This window comes from Erigeron canadensis, chromosome 6 (assembly GCF_010389155.1).
Source record: "Erigeron canadensis isolate Cc75 chromosome 6, C_canadensis_v1, whole genome shotgun sequence".
NCBI classification, from domain to species: domain Eukaryota; kingdom Viridiplantae; phylum Streptophyta; class Magnoliopsida; order Asterales; family Asteraceae; genus Erigeron; species Erigeron canadensis.
In genome coordinates, this window is record NC_057766.1 from 38,126,650 (window position 1) to 38,143,113 (window position 16,464).

The 16,464-nt window shown below is 33.3% G+C and overlaps 4 protein-coding genes across 4 annotated transcripts; all 4 read right to left on the bottom strand.

Annotated features, from left to right (window-relative positions):
• Window positions 1-1,280: 1,280 nt before the first annotated feature.
• On the bottom strand, window positions 1,281-1,826 carry LOC122604827 (putative RING-H2 finger protein ATL71). Its single transcript, XM_043777690.1, has one exon. The coding sequence runs from the start codon at window positions 1,824-1,826 to the stop codon at window positions 1,281-1,283; it is 546 nt and encodes a 181-aa protein (XP_043633625.1).
• A 3,733-nt stretch (window positions 1,827-5,559) lies between these two features.
• Window positions 5,560-6,072, bottom strand: LOC122604828 (RING-H2 finger protein ATL70-like). The gene has a single exon (XM_043777691.1). It carries the CDS (start codon window positions 6,070-6,072, stop codon window positions 5,560-5,562), a length of 513 nt encoding a protein of 170 aa, XP_043633626.1.
• A 1,330-nt stretch (window positions 6,073-7,402) lies between these two features.
• LOC122604829 (RING-H2 finger protein ATL70-like) lies at window positions 7,403-7,882 on the bottom strand. The gene has a single exon (XM_043777694.1). The coding sequence runs from the start codon at window positions 7,880-7,882 to the stop codon at window positions 7,403-7,405; it is 480 nt and encodes a 159-aa protein (XP_043633629.1).
• A 3,281-nt stretch (window positions 7,883-11,163) lies between these two features.
• LOC122604830 (RING-H2 finger protein ATL70-like) lies at window positions 11,164-11,634 on the bottom strand. The gene has a single exon (XM_043777695.1). The coding sequence runs from the start codon at window positions 11,632-11,634 to the stop codon at window positions 11,164-11,166; it is 471 nt and encodes a 156-aa protein (XP_043633630.1).
• Window positions 11,635-16,464: the final 4,830 nt, after the last annotated feature.

Consider the following 16,464-nt stretch of genomic DNA (forward strand, 5'->3'; position numbering starts at 1 on the left):
GAATGATACATGATCAGTGACGGTCACACTAACGTGGTTCCAATAGAATACAAATGGGGTTGCCTGGTTCTGCTGTGTTACTCGCTAAAAATATCCAGCTGCTGCCTTTAGCAACATATCTACATTGTCCAAGTTGGCCCAGCCTCGGCAGTTGCATTGATTTTTAAAAAGTGTTAATGAACAAAATGGCGTGCCTGGTTTTCGGACTGGAAAACTAAGCAAAAACACTCGAGTTCCAGGCTACAACCTACCATTTAATGTAGATGAGATTCCAAGAAGGAAAGAGTTGGAAGCCTTGTCTCAACAAGGTAATGCTAGTGATATAGGAAGCAGATGATAGATTGTTTATGGGTGGTAAAGTTTAATCTTTTCTTTTTATCACCTCTGTTATATATGCTTGTTGTACGGAGTTGAGCATGTTGGACTTAATTATTTAAGTCTTGTTGTTAAAAGTTTAGGGTCAATTGGGCCTAAAAGGAAAAGGGTCGGTGACAGTTGGTTAAGAGAAACCGACACCTACAAACAGATGGATGACAATTGAAAAGAAAGCATCAGTTCACTGCCCTCTCATGGCAAAGGGCATGAGTGTTTGAAGAGGAGCGACTGGTTTGAAGCAACGTGACTCTTCGGGATTAACCGTCGTATGTGGGGCTATATATATATATATATATATATATATATTTGTTTGTATTCAATTTTTCGTGTGTCTTCTTCAATATAACCAACCGTTTTATTGGGTTATAATAGAATCAAGTTTCTTGTTCAATCTTGTTGTGGATACTGCGGATATGGAATCTCGATTCTTAACAGAGCACTCATAGGACATAGCCTGTCTGTTTTGGTTTAATTCCATTGTTGTCATTATCGAATTGTAGTATCTTTATTAATAATTATTAGTATATATATCTGAAGTAATCTACCATTCGAACACTCAATTGATTTAATCAATTATGCAATATATGATTTCTATATTAAAACATTATCCACTTTTAGACTAGTATATTGTAGTACATAATCTGTATCATTGCATGCGTACCGTACATTTTAGAAAAACGTTATTTTTTTTAAGAAAAACATTTCATTTTCATCCGAAATTAATTTTCCAATCTAAGTTTGTGCATTTAATTGGTCTACAAAAGCATATTTAATCCTGTTACATTGGCGAAGGCTAATAAGAAAACTTTACCAAGTTTAATTTAGGCAGATAGATATATAGTTTACAGTTATGATCGAGTTTTCATTACTTATTTGTTCGTTAATCATATCAAAAATCAAAATGATCAACTTCCTTGTATTGATACTGCTACAAAACCGGCAAGGGGGGAGTTCCGGCACACAGGACAAGTTGGATGAACCTTCAACCATGTATCTATACACTTAACATGAAACAAGTGTCTACATTCTGGTAATAGCCGAACGACGTCTGCTTGTTTATAATCAGCCAAGCATATTGAGCAACCAGAAGGTAGACACTTGGTATCAATGGTAGTCATGGCGTTGTCACCCTTTTGAGCTATCGTGGCGTCAGAGTAAATAAACATTGGAAAAGCCAAAAGAACATCGTCATCAAGGCCTCGAGAGAATCGTAGGAGCTGGTTATCGTGTGCTTCGTCATAATTAGTGATGGTTACACGACCAAAAGAAAGGTTGGGCGGTGGCAGGGGTGATCTTGACCGCTTGAAGAAGTAACATGCGTAGGTGATGGTGAACATTAGGAAGACAGTGAGGAAAAATGCGATGACAAATAAGTTGTTGCTGGTTCTATGCGGGCACTCGTTGTCGGTGACATACGGTGGTTCTATGGCGGCCGTCGTGGAGGTGTTCATTTGGTGTATAAGAATTTTATTTATACAAGAGTTGGAAGAGTTAGTGAACTTGTAAGCTGTTCATATATATATGATGATAGATGTATAGTACAACATGAAGGAGTGGATAATGCAAATCAAAATGTCGTCGTCTGACCCGGCCCTGAAGTTGTTGAGTGTGTGGGAAAGTCAACATCTGTTAAAATAGAACATTATTGTGTAACAATATATATAAAGTAACAATCAAACGGATAATTAGCATAGTTGGCGAAAACATTATTTGAGTTACATCATACGAGTATCTAATGAATGAAATTAAAATACAGGAAACTAGTACTATAATTTAATCCAAGTGGTTTTTTACATATACATTGTCTCGCAACACCCCAAAATGGCATAATATGTCGAACTTTTGACGTTTTAAAGTACTTTAATTTCAAGTAACATTTATCAATATTAATCATTTTGTTTGTATTTTAGAATATTTGAAAAAATAATATCAATAGAATATACTTAAAATTCAATCCATATATATTTTTTATCATCAAGTGCTTTGAGGAAAAAAAACAAGGTCAAAGTTGTGAGGGGGAAAAAAAGTCAAAATTAGACTATTTGAAACGGAGGCAAATCGCATATGCATCAAGAGTGAAAGATCGTTGTTTTACCCTGTCATCATTAATATAATCAAATATTGTTATTTATTTTATATAAGAGTGAAGAATTGAAGATAATTACTACCCGTAATTGTTTGAGTAACTAGTAAGGCAGCTCATGAATTTCCATATAAAATCCAACATATAGTTTCAAAAGTGAGCTCAAGTTAGTTTTTTTCTAACAACAAATTCTAAATTACTACCAAACTATTTGAATACACCAAATAAACATCATATCATTTGCTAAGATTTGAACCTTAATTTTCTCCCCAAGAGGCGAAAACCTCTAACACCCTACCTAAGTGCAAGTTAGTAATTAGGAAGATATGTTTGAGGTAGAATCGACGTTTAAACTTTGGATTAAACGATACAATAACAACATATACATATACTTGAATAACATGTCTAGTCGTATCTAGAAAAGAGCATTACGTGCGTATAATTTACATAAATGGTTGTGTAGATCAATTCATGCGACGATACACTTAATTCACCACGACCGATCAACTAAAGAACTTTGGTTGATTTCTGGTTTTGTTATCAAGTTACAACTATATACATTATGGTTCTACATATAAATCTTAGTTTTTCGCTAATTAAATAAGCAAACTACCTACTTCCTCACTAAGGAACTCACAAGTCTATTTGTTTTCTTTAATCGTTAAGTGACTGAATTGATAAAGAAATTAAATGGATAAAAATATCCGTATTGATTAAATCAATACCATTGTAGTAAAAAAAACAAACAATTTTGATAAATTAATGAATTAAATATCTTCTAATTAAATCATGACTTAATTTATTAAGAAACTAGCCAATTAACCAGAGCGCGTGGTACTCTTTAGATCTCAACTAAGGAAAATTTTGGACACATTGCAATTCTAGGATATACGAGTATATTATATCTGAACCTCATTGCAAGATGGCTAGCTAGTTTGAGTTAAATAAAGATTTTAGATCCAAACTTCCCACACAAATTAACATAAATTGGTATATATAATTAATGTCGATGAAGAAAGAATCTACGGAATCTATATATATGTGTGCTTAACTAGATGAATGATGATATCGAATTATGACATTTAAAAATTACTCATCACACATATCGAATATACATCTTCTTCAGTTCTTCATATATAAATCAGCCAACTCTATGAATTGTGAGTGATTATGGCAACGTCGTCCCAACAAGGGGCGATTTTCAATATACAGGATAAGTAGGATGAGCCTTTAACCACGTATCTACACAACTTACATGAAACAAGTGTCCGCATTCGGGCAATTGTCGAACAACATCTTGGCATCATTAATTATTAACGGTGTATTCAGAGTAGAGGAACGTCGGGAAAGTCACGAGAATATCATCATCAAGGCCTCAAGAGGTTTTTAGAAGGTGGCGGTTGGAGGCGGCCACTCTATATATATGGGGGAACCAAAAGAGATGGTGGGTGATGATGAAGAGCGCTTGCACTTGTAAGAAAAGTAGTTAAGGGCGAGTAGAAGGACGACCAAACAAAATTTATAATTTGGTATCTAAAAGGTTGTTTATTTACATTATTTTTATTATTTGTTAACTTGACAAAATCCGCAGCGAAACGCCAAGAAATAATGAAGGCTTAACTATTTGTAAACTTTGGGCTTTTTTTATTTTGGCCATACAACTAAAAGTCATTTGATTTTGGCTACAACTTTATCTCTTCTTAATAATCTAATTTTGTCCACATAACTTTTAATCATTTGACTTTGGTCACAACTATATCTCTTTTTAATAATACAAGTATTCAAGTATTTGTTTTTTCTTTTCAACACAAACTTTGTATTATCTTTTAACCATGTCCAATTGTCCATCATCAAACAAAATATAACTTGGTAATGTCATAAATTATGATGTATTTTATAAATATCGTCAAACAAAACTTATAATTTGGTATCTAAAGGCTATTTAATAACATTATGTTTATTAGGGTTGGGTATTATAAAACAAGTATTAAAGTAAAACAAATAAGGCAAGATCTTAACCCCTAGATCATGGTTAAATTGATGTACGAACATTCACGAAGCAATTGATGCACAATGATTTTTATAATGCACGGTAATATTCAGTGAAGAGAAACCTATTATTTTATTTGTTTTACTTTAATACTTGTTTTATTTTACCAAAACTTATGTTTATTATTTGTTAATTTGAGAAAATCCGCAGCGAATCGCGAATGAAAATACTAGTTGGTGATACAATAACAACGTATAACGATATCAAGTATGACATTATATACATACGTATAACTTACATATATGGTTGGGCAGATCAATCAATTCGATCGTGTGACGATATACTTAATTCACGACTGAACTAAAGAACATTGGTTGTTCGGTTTTAATATTGATTTACAACTAATTACGTTATGGTTCTATTTATAAAGCTTAATCAGTGTCTTGCTAAATAAGAAGTTTACCAACTTAATCACTAAGGAACTTTGTTAAATAAGAAGTTTCTTGCTAAATCAGCTTCACACAATCTTTTTAGAAATAGTGGAATCTGTCAAAGGAATGAAATTTGACATAATATTTTTTTGTTTTTTTGAATATTCAAGTGGCGGACAAAATGAAATTCATTCCAGCTCCCTCTCAAGTTATGGAGACTCAATTAAATGAGGAAATGTTACATTACAATGAAGTGTGATTATTTTATTTGTGAACAACCAAAAACACTAATGAATATAATTCAATTCAAATTTCATCAGATTGCATCAAAATCTGTGAACCAAACATGAATTTGGACTTCATCCCGTTCCATGGGTGGCATACATATACACGCGTAACCTTTCGTGTTGGAGAATTAAGAAGGTAATTAAGATCACTAACTACTAAAGGAAAATTTTGGACACTCGAGTTAAATAATTACAGATTTCAGATCCAAACTTTTCATACAAATTAACAGAAATTAGTATAATGTTGATGAAGACCAATAGAAAGAACGTATATGGAATTAATCTATATATGTGCATGAATGATATGGAATCACGATATTTAATAATTACTTGCACATCGAATTAATATACATCTTCTTCATATAGTATAAATCAGCCAACTAACTCTATGAATTAATTGATTATATATGGCAACGTCGTCCCAACAAGGGGCGATTTTCGACACACGGGGCAAGTAGGATGAGCCTTCAACCACGTATCTACACACCTTACATGAAACAAGTGTCCACACTCTGGCAGTTTCCGAACAACATCTTCCCGCTTATAATTCACCAAACATATAGAGCAATCACCGGCGGAGCCATTATTGGCATCGTTATTATTCTCATCACGCACGGTGGATTCATCAGAGTAGAGGAACGTCGGGAAAGTCACGAGAATATCATCATCAAGGCCTCGAGAAGTAGTTCTTAGAAGGTGGCGGTTGGAGGCGGCCTCTCTATATATGGGGGGACCAAAAGAGATGGTGGGTGATGAAGAAGAGCGCTTGCACTTGTAAGAAAAGTAGGTAAGGGCCAGTAGAAGGACGACCAAACCAAAGAACCCGACTACATATAAGTAGTCCCTGCTTCCTTTCGGGGCCGGGATGGGGTACTGTGGTTCTATGGAGCCCGTTGGGGCATCCATTTAATTTGTGTATAATTAATTTTATAACCAAGCTAGGTTTGTTCATATGAAAGAGCTAGATAATGAAAATAATTAAATAAGTATATATGTGTGTCATTGGTGGGTCTTCACAAATGGAAAGTCAGCTTCTTTCGTTTTCGTATAGTAGTCATTATACGGAGTAATATATATCTCCGCTAAATATATACGCTCTGCAGGTATTAATAAATATGGAAGATGAGGTAGATATAATAGTTATGTTGCTATTTCGAATAATGAGCATCAAAATCAATATAATTTATTGATGGTATATCATCAATAATAATATAACAGAATGACGAGTAAACGAATAAAGTTTTCATATTCAGATTATAGATTATTGTTGTTTAACCGGAATATAACATTGACTATGCTTACGGGCTTGTATGATTTCTTACTCGATCGTTAAATACTACGAGTATTTAGATAAGGTGTTTAACCAAATAGAGTATTAGTTACTAGTAGTAATATTAATTTGTTAAGTCATATATGCTAGATGAAGTATAAAAAGATATTAGCAACAGTCGTAGGTCTACGTTCATTTCCTTTCCGGATATGGGTTCTCTTACAGGACTCCAATTAAACTACACCACCACTATTAGTCGTGTACCCGCGCGATGCGACGCTACCTTTGAAAAGGTAATGGTTAAATATATTTCTTTTGAAAAGGTATTGTCCTTGAGTTTTATACTTGGGCAAAATTAATAAGAAATTTTTTTGCTTATAACTATATGGGGCGTGTATAGGCTAGCTATACGCCCGATAAAAAATTTTTATTGAACATTGTATTCTTTAGACTTATCAGAAAATGTCACGTATCATTTCCCGTATATGTAAACACCCTGTCACCTCAATATGGGAAGTATTGGGCCATATGGGTTGTATGGTAGCTAGGTTGACTTTTTGGTCAAAGTTATACGTACGTGCTGGTGGGGTGTGTTTGCTTGCTAGGAATTAATTGGAGGGTGTGAATTGAATAGACGAACCCTCCCATAATTTCAATATCTCATTCTTGTTCCTAAGACTGGGTAGTTTCCTTTTAAATATAAACTACATTTGGAATACATGAACACAAAAAATTCTGTACACATCGAATTAAGTTGATATATTGGTATTCTTTGATTTCAACAGTTAGCAGCTAGTAATTATAATACAGTATTCTAATGTAATGATGAATATATTAACAAGCTAGAGTTGGAAATGATTCGGTTATGAATTAATTAACTAAAAATTTGATTTCATTATTGATGATCGATCAACAAACGAATGATAACATATATGTCCTTCATTCATCAATCTGTATTGGCGTACGTCATGGCATAGCAATTGGGGTGTTTCGACACACGGGACAAGTAGGATGAGCCTTCAACCACGTATCGATACACTTGACATGAAACAAGTGCCCACATTCTGGTAATAACCTTACCACGTCTGCTGGCTTATAATCTGCCAAACAAATCGAGCATTCGTCTTTGTGAGGCATCGTGGCGTCGGAGTAAAGAAACATAGGGAACGTAACAAGAACATTGTCATCAAGGCCCCGATCAGAGAACCTCGACATGAGATGATGATGCCGGTTTTCTATATCCTCATTATATATGGTATCAAACGAGATTGTAGTTGGTTGTTGTGATCGAGATTTCTTGCAGATGTAAGAAGCGTAAGTGAAACTAATAAGGAGTACGAAGATACAAAAGAATCCTACTACGAATATGTAGGCGTCGCCTCTTTTGGCTGGTTTTCCGGTGTCGGTAGTGTAAGGCACTGCATCATCGACGACTGTGGCATTCATTTTCAAAGTTAGTTAGTGTGAAGGTTAATAGAGTTGTCAAAACTTAACTTTGGTTGTTTATATGAGAAATTAAGTTCCAAAAAATGGGAAGATCGATTTGACAACCACGTACGTACGTCAACCAGGGGAATATAATTTGGTATATCTACATGTTTTGACCTTTGAGCTACTCAAAAAACACAAAATGAAAAATAAGTTTCTCGAATACAACAACTACGTCAACCAGGGGAATATAATTTGGTTTGGTAGAGATGAGATGAGATGGATGCATTTAGTTTGGTATATAGATGAATGCAAGCAACTATCTATATATCTAGTTTTCAATTATTGAAATTCATATTAAGATAAATGTATATAGAATGGGTGCATGTGTATAGTAGGTAATTTAAATGAGCCGCCTGTTATAGTGTTATAAATATGCTGCTCACGTTGTTTTATTCAGAGGATAAGCCAAACTAATTAGACCACACGTTGTTTAAATTATGTTTTATGGCTGCCAATTATGTGAAAGCTTATTTCAGTTTGGTGGGTGCTTGTCTTTATCTAAAGAATATAGCTGTTTTTTTTCCCCTCCTAATTAATATGTCACTGCCTTCAAATATGTATAGTTGAAAATTAATTTTATATGTATTTTCTTTCAACTTTAACCATACATATCTTTTTTATTTGTGTTACAAATAACACTATTAAATATTTTATAAATTGATATGAAGTATATAAATAGATTAAGTTTTTAATGTATTTTATCGATATAATTTTAATCAACTAATAATATATAATAAATATATATATACATATATACTGCCAAAGTTAAATAGTAAAATAAATTTAAAAGTCAAACTAAAATATTTACAATGGTACGGATGAATTAATAAATAGACTTACTCTATAAATCTTAAAATCAATTAATCAAATATGAAGATGACTTGAGGATTTGAATGAATTTATAAGCTACTTTTATAAAAAAATTAATTTGTCAGCTTAATTGTCGAGGAGCCTTTTAGTGGCAACCGCACAGTTAAAATAATGTATGTTAGACTTGTTGATCTTCATGAATGATACCGTACTTTTTCAAAAAATCACGACACATACACACGAGAGTATATCATATCCCATCATCATCATCACCATGGTCTAGCCACCACCCAACCACTACCAAAATCAGGCACCTCACCAATACCATCACATACCGATCCAAAAGAAGTCAAAAAAGTTGGTAACAATAAACTTCCTTAGTTGAAAAAAGAAGGTAAATGAGGGCATACGAACCACACATTTGATCACCATCCTAACCTCGTTGTTAGCTTTTTGATGCCGGTAAAGTATCTTTATTCAATACCCATATTATTTGGATATGCTTAAGGATTGAACCCATGTATTCCACTTCAAATGTAGCCTAAGCTATATGTCTATATTGGTAACGGGTATTATTACTCATATATAATGGCTTGGATGGATCATCATATCTTCTTTAGTCGGATAACATTATTTAAACGTAACAAAGTTTCTGAAATACGAGTAAAATGGGATATGTTGACTCAAATTTCGGCTATGTCCAATCCTCAATGTGAAAGTTTGCTTTAAATGAAGAAGCTAGCCAATTCGTCTGATCGGTGTCAATGTCATTGGGCTTCACTCTTCAGTGTTAAAGGCTTCGGTTTTAACACGTACGTTCGCATTTGAGGTTAATTCGGTGCGTATTTATTTTATTATATATTAATTGTTTTTGTGTGTGTTAAAAAGTGAGATGTAACGTGTTTTCTAAATAGTCTGTGGTCATAAGATTGATGCACTCGCAAAATTGAAGGGTTAAAATGAAGCGGTTCATTGTAAAAGTTTAATGAGATGTTGATATAATAGTAAAAAAAAATTATTTAAATCTCAAATTGAGTTGCCATTGGGGTGTTGCTCATTATTGGTTAGAGAATTTTTCATTTTGCAATTTTTTGGTCTAAGATTTTGGGTCATGTGGCATATCAAAATTAAGGGTGTTATTCATAAATTCGTTCCATCGTTAGGGGAAAAAAAAATTGAGTTAAAAATGACCTTACACCGGGGTATTGAAAAATTGATTGATTACCAGTAAACAAAGTATAATATATACTGGGATTATGGAAATAATTATAGATAATCCCCAAGACAACCAACAAGGAGCATGCGGTTTTATAATTTATATACAAATCTAGCTAGTTGGTCAAATGATATTATCTAAGTAGCATTCTAAAGATTCTTTTTGTAAGGATGTTAAATAAATGTATTGTTTAAATTCAATTCAAGTTTTGTTGTGTACAAAATGTTGTTATGATTGAAGAATAAGAATTTTTTATGGAATTAACTGAAAGGCTGAAATTATATGTGATAAGTATTAGGAGACAAAGATAAAGTTTTGTATTTGTTACGATAGGTGACAATTCCTAGTCAGTAATTGTATAGTACGATTTGATGTCTCCGGCATGATTAAAGCCAAAACCAGAGTTGAGGAGGCCGATGACTCGATGAGGAAGAGTGGATGCAAAGGAGGACCTAGTAGGAGGCTGCAGCCGCTTTTAATCAGCAGTTTTTTATATTTATTTATTTCTTTTAGTTTGCATTTTAAAAAAAAATTTTTTTTTTTTTCAACCGATCTCCTATAATGTGAAATCTTACCTTTGACACTACGGATGGAAGAAGATGATGCAGGGGGAGAACCCCATATGGCTTCTTTTATGGTAACCTACTCATCTTTCATCAAGTCAAGTCTGGGAACTCATGCCATTTGCCATATACAAACCCGAATAAATTGAAGGCCATATGACATTGGTACTATTGTTTTGTGTTTCAAAAATACCTCTCACTTTCGTATTGTCAAAGTGAAATAATTTAATATCTCCCGTATTTTAATTACCTCTCAAATCCTACCCTTAGTTTTTCACCAAAATTATGTTCGCAACAATAAATCAAAAAAATTTTTTTTTTTTTTTAGGGACTTCACTTCTCTTGTAGCTAAGTGGATTGATGGAGTCTTATTGTTAAATCAATTCATCTTAATTCTCTAATACATGATGGGCATAATTGATGGCATCCCTTCTTGCAAAAGCAACACCTCTCGTACAACATATATATAGTAACTCAATATGGAATGTTTAAACTCAATCATGATGATATAAAAACTGGCGGACATCTATTTAATGATCCTTAATTAAAGATCGATTAATTTTTTAAATATTGTTACAACATATATATAATTGTTACAACATTATATTTCACTTACACATAAATAATTGTGTAGTGGATATCTATGATCAAACTGTCAACTCTGTTAGTTGAATCGATAGCTTGACGGCCAATGGGGAGTCCCGACACACTGGACAACTAGGATGAACCTTTAACCACGTATCTACACAATGCCGATGGAAAAAGTGACTACATTTGGGCAACAACCGTACAACATCCGAAGGCTTGTAATCCGCCAAACAAATAGAACAACCCGAGCCAATATTATTTTTGGGAATCGTATCCTCTGAGTAAACAAACACAGGGAAAGTCACAAGAACGTCCTCATCAACGCCTCTAGAGAAATTCATATATTGATGGTTGTTGTCATCGTTTTCGGGTGGTGATGATGAAGAGCTTCTATTGTTGCGGCGGTTGCACTTATAGGAAGCGTATGAGAGTGTGATCAGGAGGATGAGGACGGCAAAGGTGATTCCAATGATGTAGCTGACGCTTCCTTCGGCGGTGTAAGAATTTCCGGTGTCTGTCGTGTCGCTCATGGTTTAATTGTGTGTGGAACGACTAGCTAATTGTCAACTTGGGTTAAATATATATGTTGTTTTATATGTCTCAATAAGGTATCTTGACCTTTGAGGTTTATCAAAATCCATTAAGAATGTTGTGTTGTAGGACATTTAATTCGATAGGAATAATACTTTGTTAATGAATATCCATATCTGTCAGTTTTTTTATTTTCTCCAATTAAATTGTTAATAACCTTAAAATGTCTTTCTTTTTCTACTTACTAATTCAAAATTTTCTATTTAAAATATCTATCATATATATCTATATCTATATTATATTATAAAAAAAATAACATTTTATTTTTAAAAAGTGTTAAAAGAAAATTATAAATTTTCACTTAACAACTCTTAAAATATTTTCATTTACATTATCCTATAAACATTCAACCCTTTATCTTTTAAACCGGCCATTAACCCTTTATATCAATTACATTTACATCAATTATCTACACCGCTCGACGCCACATCTACCACCAATCGTCTCCCTCACCACGACTTCGTCGCCGCCACGACCACCGTCGCATTGCGCGGGTAACGTGCTAGTACTTGATAATTGATATACCTATATTGCCATTATGAACTTTTAAATAACTACACAACTTCCTTATACATCAATTGCTTTTACATTAATAACCACACATTCAACGACACCTTCTCCACTACAATGCCGATTAGCACGGGCATATGACTAGTAATACTCTATAGGGGGGGGGGGGGGGAAGCAACAAATATTAAGATCCTCTTATGTTATTACCAACTTATAAAGTTGATGATTTTGACTATTAAAATCAAAGGTCATGATTCAAATATAATTTCTTAAATCTTGATCATTTTTTTAATCAAAAGGTTAAGATTGTTTCAACTTTACAGGATCCCCATACTTCAACAAAAAATAGCTAGAATGAACTATTTTTTCTTTCAACAATCACCTCTATATTTTCATCTCTACCTAATATACCTATAATACTCTTAATGAAATAATTTACACCATAAATTCTTTAACAAATAAAATAACCATGTTACCTATTTTACATTAAAAACTTACACATTAAAATATACAAAAAAAAAAAAAATTAAAAACTCATAACAAAAATTTAATTTTTTAAGGAAACAATGACCCATTTGCCCATCTATTAGTACCACCACTATCACTAGTTAGTATTATTCTTATTAATATAGGCTTAAAAAGAATTTAACTGAATTAATTAGAAGCCCGGTTTATTTTTAATGAATTAAACTTTGAAAGTTTAGAAAATAGATGAATTTTAGAAGATATATGTATATATATAGATATGAATTATCTTCTTTTTTTTTTTTTTCCTTATATCAGCAGAAAGGATGATAGTTGAATATGGGTTATGGTTGACCAATGCCACGTTTATTCACATGGTTTAAGGAACTGAGACCTTTAAATGAAACTGGGTAAGTAAAAACCGCTAACACACTACAGTACTACCACACACTAACACTAGCCAGTAGCCCGACAGGCGATGGGCCTGTGCTAACTTCCCAATCACACAAGGCCCAGAGTCTCCGAAGACCAATAGGAATATACTTTGCTTTTCCTAGCTTCCTTGTTACACAAAAAGTGGCCACATCCCACACGGTTAACATTGTAAAAAAATGTACTAATTTTTTTTTTTTTAACGACATTTTATTCTACTACTATTCTTAAATTACATGTATGCCTAGAACCATGACTTTCGGAAAACCCCATATGAAATGTATGACATTTAAATTCTGCTAGATATGATCCTGAAAGTGACCAAAAAAGTTTGAAAATTGTCATAGAATACACCAATTGTACATCTTAAAATAAAATAAAGTTCCATGAATAACCTAAATAACTATACAAATAATGATGTTTTTACATTTGCATATGTAATTTTATCTTCTTCTCTTATAAAGTAGCCAACAAATCTTATTTTTCTATATACATTTGTAATCGTATATACCATCATCAGTCGATGTTAATTAATATAATCATGACACGAGTTCAAATATTTATTATCGGCTTCAAACGTGTCCATTAACTTATCACATCAATCTTTTCACCTTCTATTAAAAAAAATATATGTACAACAATAACAACAACAGGACCCAATCCCTGCGCGGGGTATGGGAGAGGTAAGCTGTAGACAGTCTTACCTCTACACAAAGGTAGAGAGACTGCTTCCATAGGGACCTCCGGCCACAAAGGAGTGCAAGACGGAAAATGAGAAATGTTTAGAAAATCATACCTGTCTGCCGAGAATCTGAAAAGAAGCAATACCTGTCTGCTGGGTCCGGCTACTAAGCGGGTCGAACGTTTATCACTCATGCGTCCTACCGATATCTTATAAACATGTTTGACAATACAAATACGTGCTTATAATAAGTCTAAAAATGTGATGTAGCTAAATAATAAGTCTAAAAATGTGCTTAGAAGTTAAAAAATGATAAAAAATTGTGTAAGAGTGTTAACAAATGTATGGAAAAGGTCCTATCTTCTATCTTTAATCCTCAAAAACTCAATTTCACGAGGTGTATTTATATATTTTTTTCAGACTAAACTTTGAATGGATTTACATGGATGGTAACTAATTGATTTTTATGGGTAGTGTTAAATTTCGGATTATTCGGGTTAGACCGGTTTTTCTAGGGTTTGGATAAAACCGGCCCAAAACCCAAAAAGTCGGAAAACAATGACACGAGAACCGAACCGTATAATGTCTTGAATTCTGAAATTCTCTTACCTGTTTACAAGCATGAGTAATGTACTTATGTACATGTCCGTTGAAAGCAATAACAAAACGGAAAAAAACTGAATGGAAGTTCTACCTTGAGTCGTTGCTTCATCGAAATTCACTTATAAAAAAGTTTTCAAACTTGATCAGTTATTCTAGTCGTCTACTTCTAATTATACATAGGCCGTAACACACCAACTATATATTCGCTGCTCAAATTTTATTAAGTTTAGTTCTAGTGTTCCACACACTTTTAAATGTTTATGTAGCGTTTTATACTCTTTCATTTCTATTTGACAAACATTGATTATGCATTTATGCCAGTACTAGCTAAAGTAGATACGCAGTAGATATGCCAGAGTTATTGTCATTTTTGTGGGCCAGGATTATTTTTCTCCCTGGTTCTATATTTAGAGAACCACTATTTTACAACTATAAGAGCTAAGGGTGTAGTCGACTTGTTTTATCGGCAAAAAGTATCGATATTTCGGCTATACTATAGCATCTCCATCGGCTTGTATCGGCAAGTTTAATCGGCAAGTATTGGCAAGAACTATCGGCTTGTTTTGACCGATAAAAGTGAACGTTGGACAAGGCCACCTGGCCACTTTTAGCAGGTGGGAGTGTGTACTTTTGTTTTTTTTTTTTATTTTTTTAAATTCCCCCCCTCAATTTCTAACCACAAAATTGTTAAGTTTTATACTATACCATTAGTTTTGGTAAGGTTTTGGCTACTTTTGGCTTGTTTTTTGGTAAACCACATGTCAAGCTACCATTGACTAAGTTCTTGCTAAAACTTGCCAATTTGCCAATCTTTTAGCACTACACCTTTGCCCCTAATTACCTACATCGAAACTTAAAACACAACTTTATTCGTAAATTGAAAAGCTTGTAAATACACATGGTTATCAAAACCGACCTTAAAATCTTGATGTTCTCGATTCGTATGCTACTTACTTCACATTTGTATAATATATTTTCAGAAGAATAAAGTTAAAATGACTAACAAATTACAAACACAATTGGTACAAATTCATGTGTCACCATTAGAATAAGGAGAGAAAAACATGAAAAAAAGAAAGATTTTATTTTGATTGGTCTATTTCATTTAACAAGTCAGTTTGTAAACTTTTGTTTGAGCCTCAATACCTCGACGGTGTATGGGGGAGGTTAAGATGTAGGCAGACCTTACATCTACCTAAGTAGAGAGGCTGCTTCCAGTATCTACCTAAATGGTAGAAAAGGCCCTCCAACCTTTGCATGGGATGAGGATCGAACCCATAACCTCTGTTTCCAAAGACAAAGGTGTTTACCACTGATCCAACCATACTGCTTGTATTCGATTGTAGAACAAGAACCAAATTAACTCAAATTAGCGTGCAATTTATACCCACCAACTCAACAATATGTTAAACTTGTATTCTCTTTATTAATTTTAAGTAAAGCAAGATCACATAATATGTTTTTTTTTTGGTTTTTTTTAACATTCGTGTCATGGGACGGCTAGCCATTACATCCAATTGGGCAGACAGTCAAGACGCTAAATTGGGAGAAAAACCTTGCTTGCTTGGATTCGAACCTTGGTCTCCCAATGCCCAAACCTCATTGCAAGATGGGGATGTCCACTGCGCTATCAAGACAGCATCAATTAGTTAGCTTTAAGTGGTTTTTAAAGTATTAAACAATTGTGAACATCTTTTAGCCACGACAATGCAACATGTATTATTTTAACTCGATCGACCATGAATGTCAAAATCTTCTATCAAATAATTTATTGTGGCAAGTCAGTTCTTAATATTTATTAGCACACACATGCGTTAATTCTACTGTTGTACAATATATATGTATCTGTATCTCTTATGATTATGACCAAAAATCATAGTGACGAAGTCATAATTCTTTAAAGTAATGTAACTTAATTACTTTATGAGAAGGAATCCCATTGAAGGTTTTTGTGGTTGACTTATTCTTAAACTTAAATTAATGTTTAAGCGCGCATCGCAGTTCAACGAGGCTGCTATCAACTTTTTATAATAAAAAGTAGTCGTGCAATATGTTAATGTAATTATGTAACAGTGCA